At 40.1% G+C, this 21,863-nt stretch overlaps 1 protein-coding gene across 2 annotated transcripts; it reads right to left on the bottom strand.

The window, feature by feature from the left end:
• Window positions 1-5,948: 5,948 nt before the first annotated feature.
• On the bottom strand, window positions 5,949-11,376 carry LOC137884901 (gastrula zinc finger protein XlCGF57.1-like). 2 transcript variants are annotated; one of them, XM_068727002.1, is made up of 3 exons: window positions 10,861-11,376; window positions 7,154-7,906; window positions 5,949-6,347 (listed from the first exon to the last, which is right to left on the bottom strand). In XM_068727002.1, coding segments are annotated over exons 1-3 (945 nt in total). In that variant the 5' UTR covers window positions 11,051-11,376; the 3' UTR covers window positions 5,949-6,345. The 2 variants fall into 2 exon arrangements, with proteins under 2 accessions (XP_068583103.1, XP_068583095.1); XM_068726994.1 differs by having other exon boundaries at window positions 5,949-7,906.
• Between the last annotated feature and the right edge of the window lie 10,487 nt (window positions 11,377-21,863).

The raw sequence follows: 21,863 nt of genomic DNA, 5'->3' as shown, positions 1-21,863 counted from the left end.
CTCCACCTGAAGAGCAGCCACAGGACTTGTCTTAAAAGCACCACAACACAGTCTCAGAGCTTGGGATTGCAACACTTCCAGCTTCTTTAGTGAAGAATTTGCAGCTGATCCAAATACCACACAACCATAATCAAGGACTGACCTCATCAGCGCGATATATTTTTGATTGCAGACCTGCTGGCTCCCCATTCTGACCCTGTTACAACTCAATACATTTAAAATCTTTTTATATTTCATAAGTATCCTCTGAATATACTCTTTCTATGTTAATTTATTGTCAAACCACACCCCAAGAAACCAAAAAACTTTCACTTGTTCAATCTTTTGTCCGTACATCTTTATCTGAGACACTCGGTCTGAGTGAGACAGACAGACACTCTGTCTGAGTGAGACAAACAGACACTGTCTGAGTGAGACAGACAGACACTGTCTGAGTGAGACAGACAGAATCTGTCTGAGTGAGACAGACAGACACTGTCTGAGTGAGACAGACAGACTCTGTCTGAGTGAGACAGACAGACACTCTGTCTGAGTGAGAGAGACACTGTCTGAGTGAGACAGACAGACTCTGTCTGAGTGAGACAGACAGACAGACATACAGACAGACACTCTGAGTGAGACAGACAGACACTCTGAGTGAGACAGACAGACACTGTCTGAGTGAGACAGACAGGCACTAGGTCTGAGTGAGACAGACAATGTCTGAGTGAGACAGACCGACAGACAGACAGACACTCTGTCTGAGTGAGACAGACACTGGGTCTGAGTGAGACAGACACTGGGTCTGAGTGAGACAGATAGACAGTCACTCTGTCTGAGTGAGACAGACAGACAGACAGACAGACACTCCGCCTGTCACAAAGACACTAATGTTCGGTTAATAAAACTAGCAAAAGACATTTTTCTACATAACACCAGTCACAACAACCATATCTGCTCTGTGATGGCACGGCGGCCACAAAACACAACACAAGCACAATGCATATTAAAATAAATTGCTCTTACTGTTCGTAGCTCTCCTTCTGCGTTCAGGCTGAAGCGAGGACGTCCATGGGACTTCACAATGTATGAGGTGCCTTCAATGTTTCACTCCTGCTGCAGAACCAGGGTCACAACAAAAATATCGGCTCCTTGATGGCACAGCGGCCAAAAAAGGACAAACTGCACAACACAAATAAACAATAAGATGGCACAGCGGCCAGTAAACACAAGCCGCACAACACAAGCAGCACTACCGACCAACCGGCCGACACTCCGCCTGAGTGAGGCAGGCAGACACTCTGTCTGAGTGAGACAGACAGACAGACACTGTCTGAGTGAGACAGACACAGACACTCTGTCTGAGTGAGACAGACAGACACTCTGTCTGAGTGAGTGAGACAGACAGACACTCTGCCTGAGTGAGACAGGCAGACATTGTCTGAGTGAGACAGACAGACACTCTGTATGAGTGAGACATACAGACACTGTCTGAGTGAGACAGACAATGTCTGAGTGAGACAGACAGAGAGACACTCTGCCCGAGTAAGACAGACAGACAGACACTGTCTGAGTGAGACAGACCGCCACTCTGTCTGAGTGAGGCAGTGAGACCGGCCGGTTTGTTTGTGTCACTCAAACGGAGTGGCTGTCCGTTTGTGTCACTCAGACGGAGTGTCTGTCTGTCTCACTCAGACAGTGTCTGTCGTCTGTCTGTCGAGTGAGACAAACAGACAGACAGACACTCCGTCTGAACGAGACAGGCAGACAGACCGACCGACCGACCGACCGACCGACACTCCGCCTGAGTGAGGCAGACAGACCGACCGACCGACCAACCCAAACTCCGCTTGAGTGAGGCAGTGAGACCGGAGTGTCGGCCAGTCGGTCGGTCTCACTGCCTCACTCAGGCGGAGTGTCGGTCGGTCGGTCTGTCTGCCTGTCTCGTTCAGACGGAGTGTCTGTCTGTCTGTTTGTCTCACTCAGACGGAGTGTCTGTCTGTCTGTCTCATTCAGACGGAGTGTCTGTCTGTCTGTTTGTCTCACTCAGACGGAGTGTCTGTCTGTCTGTCTCACTGAGACAGACAGTGAGACAGACAGACACTGTCTGAGTGAGTCTGAGTGAGACAGACTGACAGACACTGTCTGAGTGAGACAGAGACTGTCACACTTTGTCTGAGACAGACAGACACTCTGAGTGAGACAGACACTCTGTCTGAGTGAGACAAACAGACAGGCCGACACTCCGCCTGGGTGAGGCAGTGAGACTGACCGACACTCCGCCTGAGTGAGGCAGTGAGACCGACCGGCCGACACTCCGCCTGAGTGAGGCAGTGAGACCGACTGACCAACCCAAACTCCGCTTGAGTGAGACAGTGAGACCGGAGTGTCGGCCAGTCGGTCGGTCTCACTGCCTCACTCAGGCGGAGTGTCGGTCGGTCGGTCGGTCGGTCTGTCTGCCTGTCTCGTTCAGACGGAGTGTCTGTCTGTCTGTTTGTCTCACTCAGACGGAGTGTCTGTCTGTCTGTCTCACTCAGACAGACAGACACAGTGAGACAGACAGTGAGACAGACAGACACTGTCTGAGTGAGTCTGAGTGAAACAGAGACTGTCACACGTTGTCTGAGACAGACAGGCACTTTGAGTGAGACAGACACTCTGTCTGAGTGAGGCAGTGAGACCGACCGACCGACCGGCCGACCTGCTGCCTGAGTGAGGCAGTGAGACTGACCGACCGACCGACCGACCGACCGGCCGACACTCTGCCTGAGTGAGACAGGCAGACAGATAATGTCTGAGTGAAACAAACAGACTGTTTGTCTCACTCAGACGGAGTGTCTGTCAGACACTGTCTGAGTGAGACAGGCCGACACTGTCTGAGTAAGTCTGAGTGAGACAGACACTGTCTGAGTGAGACAGACAGACACCGTCTGAGTGAGACAGACACTGTCACACTCTGTCTGAGACAGACAGACACTCTGAGTGAGACAGACACTCCGCCTGAGTGAGACAGTGAGACCGACCGACCGACTGGCCGACACTCCGCCTGAGTGAGACAGTGAGACCAACCGACCGGCCGACACTTCGCCTGAGTGAGGCAGTGAGACCGGCCAACCGACCGAAGCTCCGCTTGAGTAAGGCAGTGAGACCGACCGACCTGCCGACACTCCGCCTGAGAGAGACAGTGAGACCGACCAACCGGCCGACACTCCGTCTGAGTGAGGCCGACAGACAGACACTCCGTCTGAGTGAGGCCGACAGACCGACACTCCGTCTGAGTGAGACAAACAGATTGCCAACTACACATTTAGAAAATTCCAATAACATTGATCAGAGGGTACGCCACATTGCAAGTATGTAGATTCAACAGGATTTGGAATAGATCTTCTTTTTATACGTACAGTCAAGGTTTACAGTTATTTTAAGGGAATTAAAGTAATGCTCACCTTTGATTATCAACAAAAGAGTGTTTCTATGCACAAATTTCCCTAGAAATTAATGCTATTAAAGTTTTTACCATGTGACACCCAAAACACAGTTACTAAATTATTATAAATCATATATTTTAACAATTAATCTGCTATTTAATTTACATACTTAGATGTAGTTGCAACTGGTAGCCCATTATCATGTATTTATATGCTTTTTACTGGTGAATATATTACACAAATAGTATCACAAATGAATGATATTTGTTGTTTCAGTTGAAATAGAAAGAAGGGAGAGTTTATGACATGGTGACTGCTGGAGGTTACAAGATTTTTATTTCTTCCGTTGTGATATATACAGTACATGACAACTTGTATTTTCACAATGTATTCATTCTGGGAAGAAAAACAACTAAACTTGGCTTCATCAGTTAGTAGACAAAATTATTTCAAGTTTCCCTGATTTTCACCCCAGCAATGGCATCAGGAAGCATCAGGAAGCTCAGAGTCCCTTCAACCGACATTTGGAAACCAGACTTGGTGCTGTACAAGTAAACACACACTACTCAAACTCACACACACACACCTATACGTCCAAATGCCTCGCCATGCTTCTCTCCCCATCTCCCTCTGTCCCCGTCTTCCTCTTCCTCAGCGCTGACGGAGACGTTGCTATCATCCACGAAACCAAAGTCCTGTTGGAGCACACTGGGATGATAACGTGGAACCCTCCAGCCATCTTCAAGAGATACTGCGAGATCATCGTTCTCCATTTCCCGTTCAACCTGCAGAACTGCAGCATGAAGCTGGGCACCTGGACGTACGACGGACTGCTGGTCATCATCAACCCAGTGAGTGTGACTTATATATAATATATATATATATATAATACAATATATATATTCACAGGGTTGTCAGATCAGTGTGAAAGCTTGTGTCTGTGGTTTTAACTATTTATATATCCTGTCATAAAACTGTAGTTTACAGCATGTAACCCCTAAATATCTTCACCTTTATGGCCCTTTTCTATTGCGGTGCATTACCTCCTATACTCCTCTGTCTTATAGGACAATGATCAGCCTGACCTCAGTAACTTCATGGAGTCTGGTGAATGGGTGCTTAAGGACTACAGGAGCTGGAAACACTGGGTTTACTACACCTGCTGCCCCGACACGCCATACCTCGACATCACCTACCACTTCCTGATGATGCATCTGCCTCTCTACTTCATCGTCAACGTCATCACTCCCCGCATGCTGTTCTCGTTCCTCAACGGACTGGTCTGGTCTTCTACCTGCCCACCGACTCCGGTACGTAGGCGTATACAGAAACTTGTCCAAAACAACTTTGACGGTGTGACTAAATAAAGTAGTAAACATGATTGTTTTAGTTTTTCCCCAAAAATGTTTGAATCCCCATGAAAAAGACCATCTTCCTACCACATTCACAGCCTCTTGTACTTTCCCTTTAATATGGTTTATGTTCTTCCCCCTCTTCCACAGTGCTCCATCATCAGCAAAAAGGGATCGCCCAATATCACCCTGAACTTGAAGGAAAACATCATTTATCATGATGGAGAACAGTATCGGACTGATGACACTACCCTGTGGTGTACCATTCTCTACCAGGTATCTTCTAGATACTGCTGTCCCAATTCTGTCTTGAATAAATCTGTTACTTCAAAAATCCTGCCATTTACTGATGTCATGGCAGTCTCTTAAATTACATAACACGCTACATAAAATTCCATAATTTATAACTTAGAAGTACCCGTAAATTGTGACAGTTTCTAGTGTTTCCTTTGCTACACCTACTCTCTAAAAATCTACTCAATTTGCAAAATGATAAGATGTGACTCATTAGTTTTGGTTGTAACTCTGAAGTAAGAGAATTACTGTCTCTCTAAAATGTTGTAAAGACTATAAAGTCTTTGAAAATACTTCTGTAAATGGTGACAGTAATATCCTGAGATCCCTCTTTGACATTTACTTTTTAGTCTTTTATTCACTGGTGCTCCTAACTAGAGCAAGTGAAGTAAACTTAGATGAACTTGTGACACAGTTAAGCTGCCAGACTTCTTGCAGAGCCAGACGTAGAGCGTCTGAACGTCGAAAAATGGAATCGATATACTCACATTTTGTGTTACCAATATTGGAGAAAACAAAGGGGCTCCACATACTATACATATTGAACTATTTACATTTTTACAACATCAACATTACAACCTCTCTGCTTTGTGTAAACAGCCTGCAGGTCAGTCCAAGTTTCACACAGTTTTTGTCACGTGACTGTTGTTCTCAGCCGAGTCAAGCATAGTGTCTCAGATGGGTTGAGGAGCACTGAATTTAATGGTTTTTTTTTTTTTACAGGATCTGGTTTCTTTTTCTTTCTTTCTTTCATCTAAAAACCAGATCCTGTATATATATATATATATACACATATATATATACATATACACACACATACATATATACACACATATACATATACACACATATACATATATATATATATACACACACACACACACACACATATATATGAGACTTGAGAATAAAGTTATTTTTAATGAAATATTACAATTTTAAGGTTAGATTTGCTTAATGTTACTGAAGGAAGTGTTTGTCACACGTGGTTTAGGGACAACCATAATCTTCTGTTTTTACAGGTTCAGCCTTGATAAATAGTGTAATTTTGGCAGTTTTCTAAGAAGGAACCCACCGGTGGGTTTTTGGGTTCAGAGGGTTATTAAGGAGTTAAAATAAACAGATTTAAAGAAGCTATTAGTTCATGTTTTGCTGCAGCTCGTCATCTGTGCAGAACCTCACAATATGTTGCTTGTGTTTCCCCAGAACTAGCTTCCTCTGGAGGCCGTACAGCTCTGTGGCGTAGCGCTGCTCCTCCAGAACGAGACCCAGCAGGAAGCGGAGCCTGGCCTCTCTGGATCGGAGGGCGGAGAGGGAGGAGGAAGAGTTGTAGCTTTAAATAACATTCAGTGAAGATTCTGAAGTAAAGTACTTAAAAATGTTGCATACATGTACTTAGTTACATTTCACCACTTGAAGTTAACTAGAAAATAAAAACTCAATTAGTCTACTGGATCAAACTAAAGACAGTACCAAATCTGAACGTGGACTCAATAAGCGATGCTCTCAAATTGAAAGAACACGCTCTTAGATAAAGATAGGATGAAAGCTCCATCGTTCCTCCCGTGTGATGTGACATGTGGCTTTTCAAATTTACGTTTTGTATAAAACCTTCATCACAAACAGAACCACTAAAGACGGTTGTCTATTGTATGATTAATAATGTGTAACTTCAGAGGTGACTGAGCAGCTGTAAGGTTTCTCCTCATGTGTGTATTGTCTTGTGTTTCTGCAAACTTCCACTCCGTGCAAAAGATTTCTTGCAAACTGAGCAGCTGTAAGAATTTTCTCTGGTGTGTATTATCATGTGCTTTTGTAAATTTTCCTTCCGTGCAAAATATTTCTTGCAAAGTAAACAGCTAAAAGGTTTCTCTCCTGTGTGACTTCTCATGTGGTTCTTCAGGGCTCCTTTTTCAATGAAACCTTTACCACACTCTGAGCAAATGAAAGATTTCTCTCCCCTGTGAGCTTTCATGTGTATCTGTAAATGATGACTCTGTGTAAAAGATTTCTTGCAAACTGAGCAGCTGTAAGGTTTCTCTCCTGTGTGGATTCTCATGTGTAAAGTTAAAGTTCCACTCTGCGAAAAAGATTTCTTACAAACTGAGCAGCTGTAAGGTTTTTCTCCTGTGTGTGTTCTCATGTGGTTCTTTAGGGCTCCTTTTTCAATGAAACCTTTACCACACACTGAGCAGCTGAAAGGTTTCACTCCGCTGTGAGCTTTCATGTGTATCTGTAAATGATGACTCCGTGTAAAAGATTTCTTGCAAACTGAGCAGCTGTAAGGTTTCTCTCCTGTGTGGATTCTCATGTGATTCTTTAGTTTTCCACGGGTGCCAAATGTTTTCACACAGTCAGAGCAGCTGAATGGTTTCTCACGAGTACATCTCAAATCACTGTCAGGAACTTCATCAGGTTTCAAAGAGTTTAAACATGACTGAGGTTCTCTGGTCTTCTTCCAATCATCACTGTCATCAGTCTCAGGTTCAGAAGAGTCTCCAATCTTCTCATCAGTATCTGGTCCTGGATGTATATCTGGATCTGAGTTCCTGCCTGATTCTGGTCCTCCACTGTCCTCTCCATCAGCATCTATTTCCATCTGTTTAGTTTGTTTTGTATGAAGCTCTGAGGACTGAGCTTCCTCTTCATCATCTTCACTCTTTACAGGAGTGAATGAGAACTTGACATCAGGGTCCTCCAGCCTTTGAAGCTGCTCTCCTTCCTGACTGGTCCAGAGTTCTTCCTGCTCCTCCTTAATGTGTGGTGGCTCTGAGTCCTCCTGGTCCAGACTGGAGCTCCATTTCTGCTGCTCAGGGGGAACCTCTTCTTTAGCCACCAACAGCTGCTGGACGTCTGCAGGAAAACAGAAAACACACAGAGACGTATGAGAGATTTTTTTTCTAATATAGCTAATTAACTAAAATACTCATTATCATCAACTATATCCAGATAGCTAGTTCATAATTTTGTACCTTGACTTCGGCATTCAGGTATGAATGGTTATCTCAAAGATGTTAGAACATATATTGACCCCTTTGCTATGGGTGCAACAGATCACATAACCTGGTTTTGTTTGTAATACGGTTTTGATTCAGCGATTTGCAGCAGAGAAAATATGACAGCAAATATAACTTCTAGAGATGCTGATTAGCCGTATTGGCCAAAACAGATTGGTTTTGTTGTTAGATAGATAGATAGAGTAACTTTATTGATCCCGCGAGGGGAAATTATTTAGTTGCAAGCAGCAATAGGTTCCAGAGCAGCAATAGGTTACAGTAAAAATCTTATTATATAAAAAAAATGCACGTCACAATACACAATATATACAATTATAATAACAGAGTAAAGATATTATATAAAAAATGCACACTATATACACAGTGAATAGAATAACAGAATAATGTTAAATCAACTAAATAAACAGTAGTGCAAAGATTTAACCAACAGCGAATGATTTGGCCCGAGGTGATTTATTATACAGTCTGATTGTGATAGGCAGGAATGTTCTCCTGTACCTGTCCTTATGACAGCGGAGCTGGATGAGTCTGTTGGAGAAAGTGCTCCGCTGTCCCTGCAGTAGGTGGTGGAGAGGGTGATCCGGGTTATCCAATATGGATAATAGTTTCTTCAGTGTCCTCCTCTCCACCACCTGTTCCAGGCTGTCCAGTTTGCAGCCAATGATGGAGCCGGTCTTCTTAGTCAGTTTATTAAGTCTGTTGGTGTCTCCGGCTCCAATGCTGCTCCCCCAGCAGACTACAGCAAAGTGAAGTGCACTGGCCACAACAGACTGATAGAACATCTCCAACATCTTGCTGCACACGTTGAAGGATCCAAGTTTCCTCAGGAAAAAGAGTCGACTCATCCCCTTCTTGTACACAGCATTAAATGAATGCACGTAGCATTAAATTAATGCACGTTGTTTTGTTATACAAGGTTACAAGTTACAAAGTTATTTGTGTTGTCATTGTGCAACAGGCTTGAACAACAAAATGCAGATTGTGGTCCAACTTTACTACATAACAAAAAAACAATAACCCCCAAAAAACGATCATATGTGGAGGATGGGGGACAAATTTAGGAGTCTCACAGTCAGAGGAAAGAATCTGTTTCTGCCGATACTTCTGTATCTCTTTCTAGACGTCAGCAAGGTGAACAGGCTGTGTCTAGGACTTTGTATTGGCAAGCACCTCACGATACATATCGCGATATATTGTGATACAATACGATAAATCTTGCAATACTCTGCTTCTTTTATTTTCATGAAAATGTAAAGATAGAGCTTAAAATACATAACTGTGTACCACCTGGATAATCTAATACGTACATCACATATTGATACATAGCAGAAAAATTGCATCAACACTACTTCAAAAGGTATTTGTATTGCACACAGTCACTCAGCAGAGAACATACTGAATGAAATGCACTTTCCATAAGAAATTATATAAAAATAAAGTCCATATTGTATTCTCATTGTGTCACTGAACACTTTTTTACTAAAATGCAGTTGCCACAACTTCATTTGAAAATATAATACATACTGTATTCTATTGTTTCACTGACCATGTTGCCATAAACATATGAAATAAAGTGCATGAAGTAAATATGTTCGGCACTATGGCTGGGTCCTTCCCATTCATGTCCCATTCCTCCAGGTTCAGTTTTCATTAACTCTGATGTTTTTGCTTTTACGGCTCTCGTGCTGTGTTGTTACAATGTGGTGTGACACAATCTTAACATTGGACTCGGTGGTCTAGTCGTCTAACATCGCCTGTCAGAGCTACTTTGTCTGCAGGGGGGAGCGATGTTTAGACACGCTTCATCACCTATTCGTAAATCCTGGACACTACACTGCTACATCCATCATGTGACGGCATGATTTGGGATCACATAGCGCCGCTCTACAGTATACGGCCACTTGTTGTATGGGGTCAGATCAGTCTCAATAATTGCAAATGCACACAGAAAGACTCACAAATGCGCACAGAACAATTCACAAATATATTCGTTTTACAAATGCACACAGAAGGATTTACAAATAAATTTGACTCACAAATGCACGCGGAACGATTCACAAATACATTCCGTAAAACACATAAATTAATTCCGATTTATATAAATGTAAAAAAAAGAAAATCACAAATATATTTCTGCATTTGTATGTATTTGTTTGTGGATTTGTATGTATTCGTTTGTGGGTTTTGCAATTATTGAGACTGATCTGACACCATAATGTTGTGATATTGGCCGGATCATGTGACAGGCCGGAAGGTAACTGGCCTCAGCTTAGAAGGAAATAGACAGCGACATCCAGTGTTGCAGGAGCAGAGGAGGTTGTTTGACATTTTAAATCCATTTAAAAAAAGAATTAGCAAATGAATGTATTGATAGTCGCGGACATTACGATACACCATTGTTTAAAAAAATGTCACGATATTAAGCTATATCAATAATAAGAAATACAGCCGTTTATGAGCTCCACTGATATAAACATGGTTGTGTGTCTTCGCCTCCTTTTTTCTAAAATCAACAGTCAGCTCCTTGGTTTTACTGACGTTGAGCAGCAGGTTGTTCTCCGAGCACCACTCTGCAAGTAGTTGATTTCTGCTCCAAATGTAGTCTCATCGTTGTCTGTAATCCAGTCGATTACTGTAGTAATAAATATCGATACAGCTGAGTATCACGATTATTTTATATATTTTAAGTTACTTCACTTATAGGACTGGACCCCAATATTCAACTATTCAGTTAATTCGTTTGTTGTGAAGGTATTCCGTTACCAGTTTAAACAGTGAAAGTGAACCAACCTGCTCTGTGTAATTGAAGCTGAGGGAAAACAGCGTCCAGTAGTTTCTGTTGTCGCTCGTTCTCCTCTTTTGAACGAGAAAGTCCCTTCTCGTACTCGGCTATCGTTCTTTCAAACAGACCAAATATCTCTTCAGCAGCCGCAGTTAGTCGCTGGTTGACAAAAGTTCTCAGCATTTGGACTTTAGACATTTTCACACAACGACAGAAACGTTTTCTCCACACAAACTCTGTCAAAAGCACCGTTTACTCTCCATTACACTCTGACTAGCACTGTGTTGCTAACTTCCGTCCGCTTCGGTACGTTTCCAGCTAGCATGCTAAGCTAACTTCAATAGCTTGTAGGCTACCGGGAGATGAGTCAGAGGAAAAACATCCAGAAAAAAGGTGAACAGCTAAAGGTCCATTCAGACAGGTTTATCCAGACATAGAGAGACTCTGACGGATCAGTACTGATGGAGCTAACTGATACAAACGAACAAATAGATTATTGCGTTCCGACCACAGCGGTAGGCGCCATATTGCTCTCAGATGAACATCCGGGTTCGCTGCAACTTTGTGGGTAGCCTTCAAAAGAAAAGCCTTTAGCGCAGGGGTGGGCAATTATTTCCACATGAGACAGCAACTGTTGTGGAGGGCCGGACCAATAGACTGAACTCGATCCTGCTCTATATTATTCCACCTCTTTATAAAAATTAGTAAATTGTATGGTTTTGATAAGCTGTGAGTGGTAAGACTAACTATTATGATCAGTGGTGGAATGTAACTAAGTATATTTGCTTAAGTACTGTACTTATGTACAAATTCAAGGTACTTTACTTGAGTATTTCTATTTTGTTCAACTTTGTACTTCCACTCCACTACATCTCAGAGGGAAATATTGTACTTTTTACTCCACTACATTTGTCTGGCAGCTTTAGTTACTAGTTACTTTGCACATTATACTTTTTCAAACCCTTCCCAACTACCCAAACTGAACAACAGAGTAGAAATGAGTTCAAATGAGCTCCACCTTAAACATCTGCAGCAGGAATAATGAGCCAAGCAACATTTGTAATATCCATATATAATAGTAAAACACTGACAGGGATCATGTTTCTGCAAAATTAGCACTTTTATCTCTAGCATTTGTAGTTCAATTACTCATTTTCAGTTTTTTAGTTCAATGAACGAGTGTACTGAAGTCAGGTTGAATGTCTGGGGTGGATATGTGAAGGACAGCTGACATGTGATCATAAGTGTGAGAGGATCTGGATCTGGATTGTTAAACTTCATCAAGGACATTGTTTGTTCACATATGTAGGTAGATCCAAAGATAACATCTTCTGAGCATGTTGCTTTTGCAGCTTAGCTAGCAAAGCCTCATATGTCCGCTCTGCATCAGTCAACACATAGGTAGCCAAAATACTGCGGTCAAGCCAGCCTATACTTCGAAAAACACAGTTAAGTCAGCCCGCACGTTATTTTGCGGTACGTGTATGTATTAAGCATTGCGGTAGTAGCGTGTAAGAATTCATTCAATAAGTTTGTAAATCATAGATAAATTAATTCATACATTAAAAACATAAATAGATACATTACATAAATGATAACTTTAAACACAATAATATTTACCGCATGCAAACTGTATTTCAAAGAAAAATTAAATTCTATTTGTTTGAATACAATCAAATATATTAATAGAGAATACATTAACACAGACCAGTATGACTTAAAAATGACTACAATACATCAAATTCAGAAACATCAAGGTTACACTAAGTGAATAATTTCACTTGGGATTGATAGCAGACCATCTCAGAGAATATCTGGACATTCTTATGAAACATTTCAGAATAAAAGCCCTTTCAAATTTACCTCAAATTTTTCATTAGATTTTAAAGGAAATGGTCTATAGTTACAAAATAATTTCACTACAGATTACACCACCTAAGAGTGTCACTCTAATCAGGACATTCTGATGTAGCATTTCAAAATTAAAGCCTTGTCAAATCTCATTCATGAGCTAACTTCCTTGTATTTTCAGATACAATTTCAAAGGAAATGGTACATAGTTACAAATGTACTTCACTACAGATTAATAGCACACCATATCGAGGTGTCAATAACAGATTCATTATTTTCATATCTGGCTTCATTCTGTTTGTTATATTTTAACAATATTCTTTTGTATTACAATGACACAATCAAGAGGTAGAGTATGTCAATGTGATGATTTACATTTTGGAAACCTGAAATGTTTTAGTGGTATTTGAAATGTTGTTTTGCCGTTTAGTTTAGTTTATTTATTTTGCACAATTTAAACAATAAAATAAAATGTAGCATAGGCAATAAAACCAGCATTAGCTTCCATAATCAGCGAATTGAAATTTGAATGAGAGAGAACTAGGGTTGTGTCATCTGCAAACATGATCGGAAAAAGGCTTTTTGACACATTAGACAAATCTTTAATATAAATAAGGAATAATAATGGTCCAAGAATGGACCCCTGGACCCCAAATATTAGTCTAGCTAACAACGCTTAACACAAACAAACTGTCTTCTATTGGAGACATCATTTTTTAACCATTTGTATGCAATGTCATTGAATCCATATTTATGCAGCGTTTCCAATAAAATATTATGGTTTACTCTATCGAAGGCTTTGGAAAGGTCTATGAAAATACTGCAAATAAATGAATTAGTATCAAGTGCAGAGATAACTTTATCAACAAGGTAAAGCCATATAAGTTGAATGATTTTTACGAAAACCATAGTGGTGTTTGTAAAGAATTGAATTAAACTCTACATGAAACATGTGTACAATTTGTTCTATTATTTTTGAAAAACAAGGCAACATAGATATGGGTCTATAGTTATTAAAACAACGTGGGTTTTCTGCTTTAAACAAAGGAACAACTTTGGCAATTTTTAAATCCTCTGGCACAACACCTGTTTTCAAAGACAAGGTGAAGATGTGAACAAGTGGCTGCAATATTCGCCTGTTTTACCTGTTTGACAACAAATGCAGAAATGTTGTCATGGTCCGCTGAAGATGTTTTGAGATCATCAATTATATCACTTATTTCTTGAATATTAGGGGGCATAAAATTAGAGAATTGTCACCATCAAAAAAGACTGAAGGAAGCTCTGGGGTAGTCTTTCTCTTTGCAGCACCTGATTTATTACTTTCCACTTGGTTTTTATATCTTTTGAACACTTCATACATTTTTCACTGAAATATTTCTTTTTTGCAGATCTAATGGTATGGGTGTATTTATTTCTATAGGATTTAAAAGCACCATGTGTAAGAGGAGTGGGATTTGAAACATATTTTCTGTACAGTTTATCTTCTTTCCTCAGCAGCTTCAGTAAATGTATTGTAAACCAGGGCTTACTCTAATCTTGATGGAACTACAAAATGGAAAATAATCATTGAAACTAAAGTTAATAACTTTCATAAACTTCTGATATGCCAACTCAACATTATTTTCCACATATATGTAGATCATCCCATGAAATACTGATAAGAATATCTTCACATTTTGAAATATTTGACTTGCTCAATTCTTTTGTGCATTATTTTGTTAGTATGTTTAGCTCTATTAATCTTGATTAAAGAGTACTGAAAAATGGGAAAATTATCAGACAAGTCTGAATATAAGACTCCAGCTTTGGTTCCTTCACTCAAAGAATTGGATAAGATGTTATCAATCAAAGTCACTGCATTGTCTGTAACTCGTGTTGTTTTATGAATAAGAGGGAAAAAGTAAGTAGAGTAAAGAATGTGGAGAAAATCCCCAGTAGGAGTATGTAGTCTATTTAAAAGGTTTATATTAAAATATCCTAAAATGTAACAAAGTTTATCCTCATTGTTTATCAGGTCAAGATAATTGAACAGATTTTCAGTGAAATCTGTGATGACAAAGTCAGGTGGGCGATAAATAGGCAACATTACAAAATGGTAAATGCTTTACCCAACTCTTTTTGAATTTCATGTTGCAAGAGTCAAAATTGAAATAATTGTTTATTTTAAACAAAACAATATAATTTGTGAGGTAGAACATGAAATAATGTGCTGTTGTATTGTTTTCAATGTAACACAGGTCAAAGATCATTTTCACTGTTTTCAGTTTTATTTGAATGTAATATACCATCCCAAATTTTTCTGACTCTGGGTTGTACTTTATCTTACAGGAGACAAATACATCGGATGCAGTTACTTTATAAAATTTAAAGACCCATCATAGATTATGTCTTTTATTTATTATAAATTTTGTTTGATTTTACACCTGCAAGAAGAATTCAAATGTATATAACTTGGATTAACTCTGATGGGAAGTTAACAGGAAAGTTACTGTAAAGTAAATGAGTCCAATAATCGGTACAATAGGCCTGTACAGCCGACTGTGTCCCAAAACATTCAGTATTCACTAGTCCACCATGTGTTTGTCATTTTGTAAAGCTGTCTGATTCTCTAGCTCTTGAGGATTACATCATTGTGAACAATTTAGGACATCAACTTTTTTTCTATCCAAAATATGAGAGTGAAATGTGTGACCTGGTCGTCCCTGCATCATGGACAGTGTCTGCAGGCTGCAGGCCTCCTTGCTCTCTGTGGCCGGCTGGAGTCACGCTGCTACGATACGCACACACACACACACACACACAGACACACACACATTAGAATGAAGTACATGAGTACAGTAAATGCAATTGCTCTTCATGAGCATGTAGGCCTATTAGCCCTGTCAACACATGGTGTTTGTTACCTTGTTGGTGAACAAACTAGGCGGCTACAGGGCAAAACATTTCTGCTGGGCCACTATTAACCCTCATTCACTCATAGTTCATCATACACTGTGCAGTGTGGACCATTTATCTGTGCTGAAATATTACCTGTGTGGTAACCTGAATAAATATTTGAATTTAGGACATTGAACATTGAACAGTGAAATAGTGTAATTATGTGTTTACACAGCTGGGGTCTTCTTCAGAACAGGACAACAAGGTCAGGTAATAAAGCAGGACCCACATTAAGGAGCTCATAATGTCACATGGTTTTATGTTTTAGTGCTGCATATTCACACAAACAAATCTATGAAATCACCACAAGATGATGAGAAAATATAATGTCACACGTCTGCTGGGAGGAAATTCAAGTACTTCAGATTTGTACTCATGGCTATTCTTAGGTTCACAATACCACTGTGTGTCCCAGATGGCAGCTGGGTGATATTCATTTGTGATATGAATCATTTTATACATAAAAAGATGAAATTATTATCATCAGTAGGTTGAGGCATTTCGAGACAGCCTCGACGGTAAAACACATTGAAACACCGTTGACTTTTAAAGAGTTCAAATCTCACATTTTCCATGATGGAAGTTAGTTGTGTTGCTTTAAAAGTTCTCTGTGAGTCTTTAGACGTTGTCAGGATGTAAGAAGTTCTCAGTAGGAGCCTTAATTAGGAAGAAAATGTCGCGTGAAGCTTGTGAAAAACTTTTCTTGACTGCTGGAGGTTTTGTTTTCGTTCAAACTATGATCTTGTAGAAGTGATGCACCTGTAGAAGTAAGCTAGCAACGATGGAATCCTTTAGGTTCATATCGTACGAACAGGTTTTTACAACACGTCACCTCTGTAATCATCTAAAGTTTTATCCAATAAGCCTGCAAACGGCCTGAGATCAAGTCCACATGTGACAACGAAGAAATGTTCACACCTGACTGCGTCCTCTGTCATATAGCCTGATAGAAGTGTGGGTTCAGTCTTAAGAACAGCTACTTATGGGGGGACTAGACGTCTTTCTGCTATTACAAACTATTCATTTCATCTTTATTTTAGAGTTTCCAACATGTAGTTGAGTTATTGCTCACTCACTTTGCTCTATTAAAGACTAAAATGCTCAAACACATTGTTTATGCTAATGTTCTTAAGTCTGTAAAGAGTTAAATTAACGAGTTTTACCAATAGGTATGTTATCCTTGGACTAATGTGTTTGTTCACGCCGTTTGTTTGTATTTAGTATCCTTTCTTTTTAGTTTATTACATACTTGTAGTCATTATACAGCAGCAGGATCAATGTGTCTCCACATTGAAAGAGGCGCTGTGCGCATTTTACGCACCTGGCACAGCCTCGTAAACTTTATTAATGACGCCTATTCAAATCTCCTGAGAGGAAAACATGATCAGTGAGAATCTAACGGTAGTGACCTGACTGTAAAAACATCTGAACGACAGCAGCCGTCCTCAGGATGAGTCCACTCCACCAGAGCTGTCGGGACATTTTGATTATACCCCAAAATACTTGCTATGGATACAAAAAATATATATATTACATCCTGTCCATTAACGTTGCTGCTTAAATAACAAAAAAAAAATCAATATTTGCAACAGAGACAACACTTTTACGTGTGTTATTTTAACACACGTGCTACAGTATAATGACTCCAGTTGTCTCATTACACAGATGAAACGATCATTACACATAAGAAACACTGAGATTCATTGCTCCTCTCCTCCAGATGGAGGCGCTGTAGGACAAACAAACAACTGGTTGCTGAATGTTTTCATGTGAACTAGAATATAAAGAAGCAGTGATGAAGCTGCTGTAACATGTAAAGACCTTGTTGTTGTATCAGCTCAGCTGTTTGTTGAACAGTAGAAAGAGTGTAAAAAGACTGTGTCCCGCTGTGTCCTGCATAATGTCAGCAGATTGCATGATACAATAACTTATATTCACAATCTGTGATTCGAATATAAAGAGGATACGCTTGTTCTGGCACTTAATAACAAGACAGTATATTGAGCTGAGTAGCTAAAAAATGGATCACAATGTGGACATATTTTCTTTATTTCAACAATAAAACTTAAAAGTGTCTGGTTTGGGACTACTTTTGTCTACAACATATATGACAAAGGTGCAACATGACACTTAAATGTATGTGTGATGAGGTTTAAAAAGCTCTTTAACCTCTTCTGGATTCCAAACTTCTTAGACTGGTAATTTGTTGTTATTTATGAGCCTCTGGTTTATTTAGTGAAGTCTGGTTCAACCACACAGCTACTTTCATTTGTTGTCTAATTTGGCCTCTTGTCAGGACTTTGTAGATGTGGACTGACTGAGCTCTCTTTACACCTTCTGACTCTCCTGTGGTATTACTTCTGTTAAGGTGGTACAATTCATATCTTTATGATTTATTAACTCTCTTATTATTTTGGAAAAAATAACATGTTTTACACATGTTATGTGTCAAAATGTTTATTATTATAAAATATAAAATTTTAATATAAAAATAATAATAATGAAATATAATGATAATAATAATAATAAAATATAAAATATAAAATTATTATAAAAACACTGCTTATTATCTTTTAGAACATGCATGCGATTTTGAAGGGCTTTCATTTTGAAAGGTTACATCAGACAAACAAGTTCAAATTAGTAACATTTTATTTTGTCTTGTCAGAGTATTTGGTAGTAATAATAATAATATAGTGTATATTTCATTTGAATTATACGCTATATGTTGTTGTTTTTTTTACAATTTATGGTATTTTGACAATTTTCACCTCCTTTAGATAATCCTACATTTCTTAAAGGCAGCTATAAATATCAACAGTGCATCGTGTGAGCTGAGTTTCAAGCAATCAGGGCCCCGTTCCTCGTACCTGGCTAACTGAGTTAGCCGGATAATTTTCAGGATAAGATTACATAAGTCAGGCTTTTCGGTTCCACGAAGCAAGTTTGGCAAAATCACCTTAGCAACACATCCATAAACTTGAACCTGCTCCAGCGCAGGCTAACTTAAGTTAGCTGGATAAGCTTGCCACTCCCCCGGAAAAAAATGTCAGCTCTCTTCCTCAGAGATCCCATTGATGAAGGAGCGATATTAGTTAGATTAGCATTTTAAAGGGAGAGAGTTCTTCGAGATCGCCAAGATCCGTTATCACATAATGATGACTTCCAATACGAGCGCTATCGATTTTGCAGAAAACAAATCATTTATTTACAAGACGTTCTCGAGCCATACATTGCGAACGCCACACGCCGCAGCCGAGCATTGACTGTCTCACAGACTGTATGCATAGCCTTGTGCTTTTTTGTGAGTGGTACATTTTTGTACAGCGTCGGCGTTGCGGAGAACATCGGGAAAGCCGCTGCATGCCGTGCTGTTTGTAAAGTTTATTTGGCGCTTAAGAAACTTATGGATCTGTTCAATACATTACCATGGCACGTATTGTATTGACTCACCATTCTGAATAATGTTTTTGTGCTCAGTTTTTACTTGCTCCCGTGTCCTCTTGATGGCTGGGTTGAAAGCACTCATAATTATATGACAGTGTTATTAGTACACCATAGTATATCATTATTGTAGAACATGATTAAGGTGGACTCATGATAAGAATAGAGATAATCACACACTTTCTTTTCACTGCTTCAATTGATTGAATTTCTGATTATGAATAATACATACATACATACTGATCCGCCCATACACAGATTCGCACACACATATTGAAACTCCTACTTCTATATGGTAATCTACACATACATGTATATACACATATATAGCACATGATACATAAGCGCAGAGATAATTATTTTCGCTAGCAAGATCTCATTCGATGATGCATTCCATTAAGCCTACTGCCAGCAGGCACATTTAAAGAAATATAATCTGATTGATTGGGGTGATGAGGCACTTCAAATTAGCCTATACATTTTCCAAACACTTACGCATTTAACTTGTCTGCGATATTTTGCCATGCTTCTTGTCTAGCCCACGCAGCGGTGGCGGTGTTAGATGTTCCCATGATTATGGTCTTGAAGTCCTCATATGAGTTCATGATCGCCAGCGGAGAAAAAAGAGGCTCTTTCTTTGACTTTATTTGCCATTCTACTGTTAGAAAATCATGGTTTCGGTGATCGACGCTTCCCCCTTTTGAAGTAGGACGGGCACGCGCAATTATCCTGATAACTGACGGCTGGTTCGAATTAACAAGATTGTTTGAGCGCGGATCAGCCTTTGAGAAACCAAGATAGCCTGACATCAATCATCGGGTTAATTTAAGCTGGCTAATAGGACATTTGATCGACTTAGTTGAACCACGTACGAGGAACGGTGCCCAGATTGGCTGATCCAACTCCTGTCAGGAGAGTGTTTTGGTTGCATTAGTACATCAAGGATGTGAAATTAACTTTTGTGCTGACTGAACTGCATGTTGCTGAAGTGAACTCAGTATACAGAAATGTGTGAAACCAAATGTCAAAAACTAAGAGAAATGTTAGTTTTCAAGGTGAACACAATAAGGTATTTTAGTTAACTAACATGCCTCACCTGCTGCGTCCTGTCTGTCAGGAAGTTTGTGATCCACTGACAGGTGGAGGCTGGCACAGTGAGCTAGGAGAGTTTGGGTTGAAGTATTTCCGGAATGATGGTGTTGAACGCTGAGCTGAAGTCCACAAACTGAACCCTTACATGTGACCCTGGGGAGTCGAGGTGTTGCAGCGTGTAGTGCAGTCCCATGTTGACTGTATCATCCACCTACCTGTTTGCCCGGTAGGCAAACTGCAGGGGCTCCAGCAGGGGCCCTGTGATGTTCTTCAAGTGGGTCAACACCAGTCTCTCAAAGGATTTCATGACCACAGACGTCAGGGAGACGGGCCTGTAGTCATTTAATCCTGTGATGGAGGATTTCTTGGGAACCGGGATGATTGTGGAGCATTTGAAGCAGGAGGGGACTTCACACAGCTCCAGTGATGGGTTGAAGATCTGCGTGAAGATGGGGGCCAGCTGGTCAGCACAGACTTTCAGGCAGGAGGGGGACACAAGGCCAGGAGCCTTTCTGATCTTCACATCCTCTTTGCATATCGTCAGTGTCGGTGGGAGGTCGGTTGGGAGAGGTGAGGAGGAGGCAGGGGGTGTAGGTGGTTGTTTGATGTTGGGGCAGTTGGGGTGTGTGAAAGTGGGCTTATCAAACCTGCAGTAGAACACATTCAGGTCGTCAGCCAGTAAGTGATTCTCCTCAGTGGGAGGGGATGGTCTCCTGTAGTTAGTGAGTACTTGCAGGCCTCGCCACACTGACGAAAGGTCGTTGGCTGAAAACTAGTGAGAACAAGACCAAATGCAATGCATGCTGGGAAGTGTGCGAATAACCTTTCTGAACAATTTTGGTTCAGTGTTCAAGGCCCAGACTAGAGGTTTGAACGCGAGTGCCCAAAGACGCTCGCGCGCCTCAGTGGGTTGGATCCCCCCCTCAGCTATAGACAAGAATTTTTACTAGTTTCTTCGTGGAGAAAAGGGTACCATTAGAAAAGCTGGTGTCGGTGAAAACAGACGGTGGCTCCCGCCATGACGGGCCGGCATTCAGGCTTCATTGCACAATGCAAAGGTGACCCAGACTTCCCAAAATTTGGTGATTAGTACTAATGTGGATTCATTTAAAAATGTATTTAAAAATGTGAAAGAGTTGACTTTTTTATCTTAGAGTTCATGATTTGTTCAAAAATGTTATAAACAATGTTAGGTCAAACAGAAGTGATAATTTGTACAAAAAAAAACAGGTGTGATTTTGAACAAAATACACAATCATTGTTAATAATTATTGTGAGGAATAATTAACATTGACATGTGATCAGACAGTCTCTTCACATATATTGTTATTATTAAAAGGTGATCTGTGCAACTTTGTTATTCAGGAAGTTTGTATCAAACAAGTAGCCCTTCGTACTACTCAGTACCCTTGGAGTAGCTCTCAGTTTCAAAAAGGTTGGTGACCCCTGGTCTAAAGTGATTGCACTGATTTCAACTGAGACTATTGAGAATGTATCAGTCAGTCTGTGATCACTATTAACATTGAATTATGGTATGTATCATCATCAAGAGTATTTGCACTATTTGTATATATTGTCAAAAATCCATAGAATTATCTTTGAATATGATATTTTACAATATGATGAGTGTCATCTGTTACTGACCAGTAATTCATTTCTTAGGAGAAATTAATTAATGAAGCTG

This window comes from Cebidichthys violaceus, unplaced genomic scaffold, assembly GCF_023349555.1.
Source record: "Cebidichthys violaceus isolate CVI_PGR_0920_01 unplaced genomic scaffold, fCebVio1.0.p SCAF_10, whole genome shotgun sequence".
Classification (NCBI taxonomy): domain Eukaryota; kingdom Metazoa; phylum Chordata; class Actinopteri; order Perciformes; family Stichaeidae; genus Cebidichthys; species Cebidichthys violaceus.
Note: the sequence above shows the minus strand (reverse complement) of the source record. Positions and strands in the feature narration are given on the sequence as shown.

What these genes read in the sequence shown, in the direction of transcription:
- LOC137884901 (XM_068726994.1), bottom strand. Translation starts at nt 11,050, where the DNA reads ATGTCTAAAGTCCAAATGCTGAGAACTTTTGTCAACCAGCGACTAACT. An exon ending in GCTTCAATTACACAGAGCAG is followed by an intron (nt 7,907 to 10,860) that starts GTTGGTTCACTT and finishes GTTTTCCTGCAG; the next exon opens with ACGTCCAGCAGCTGTTGGTG.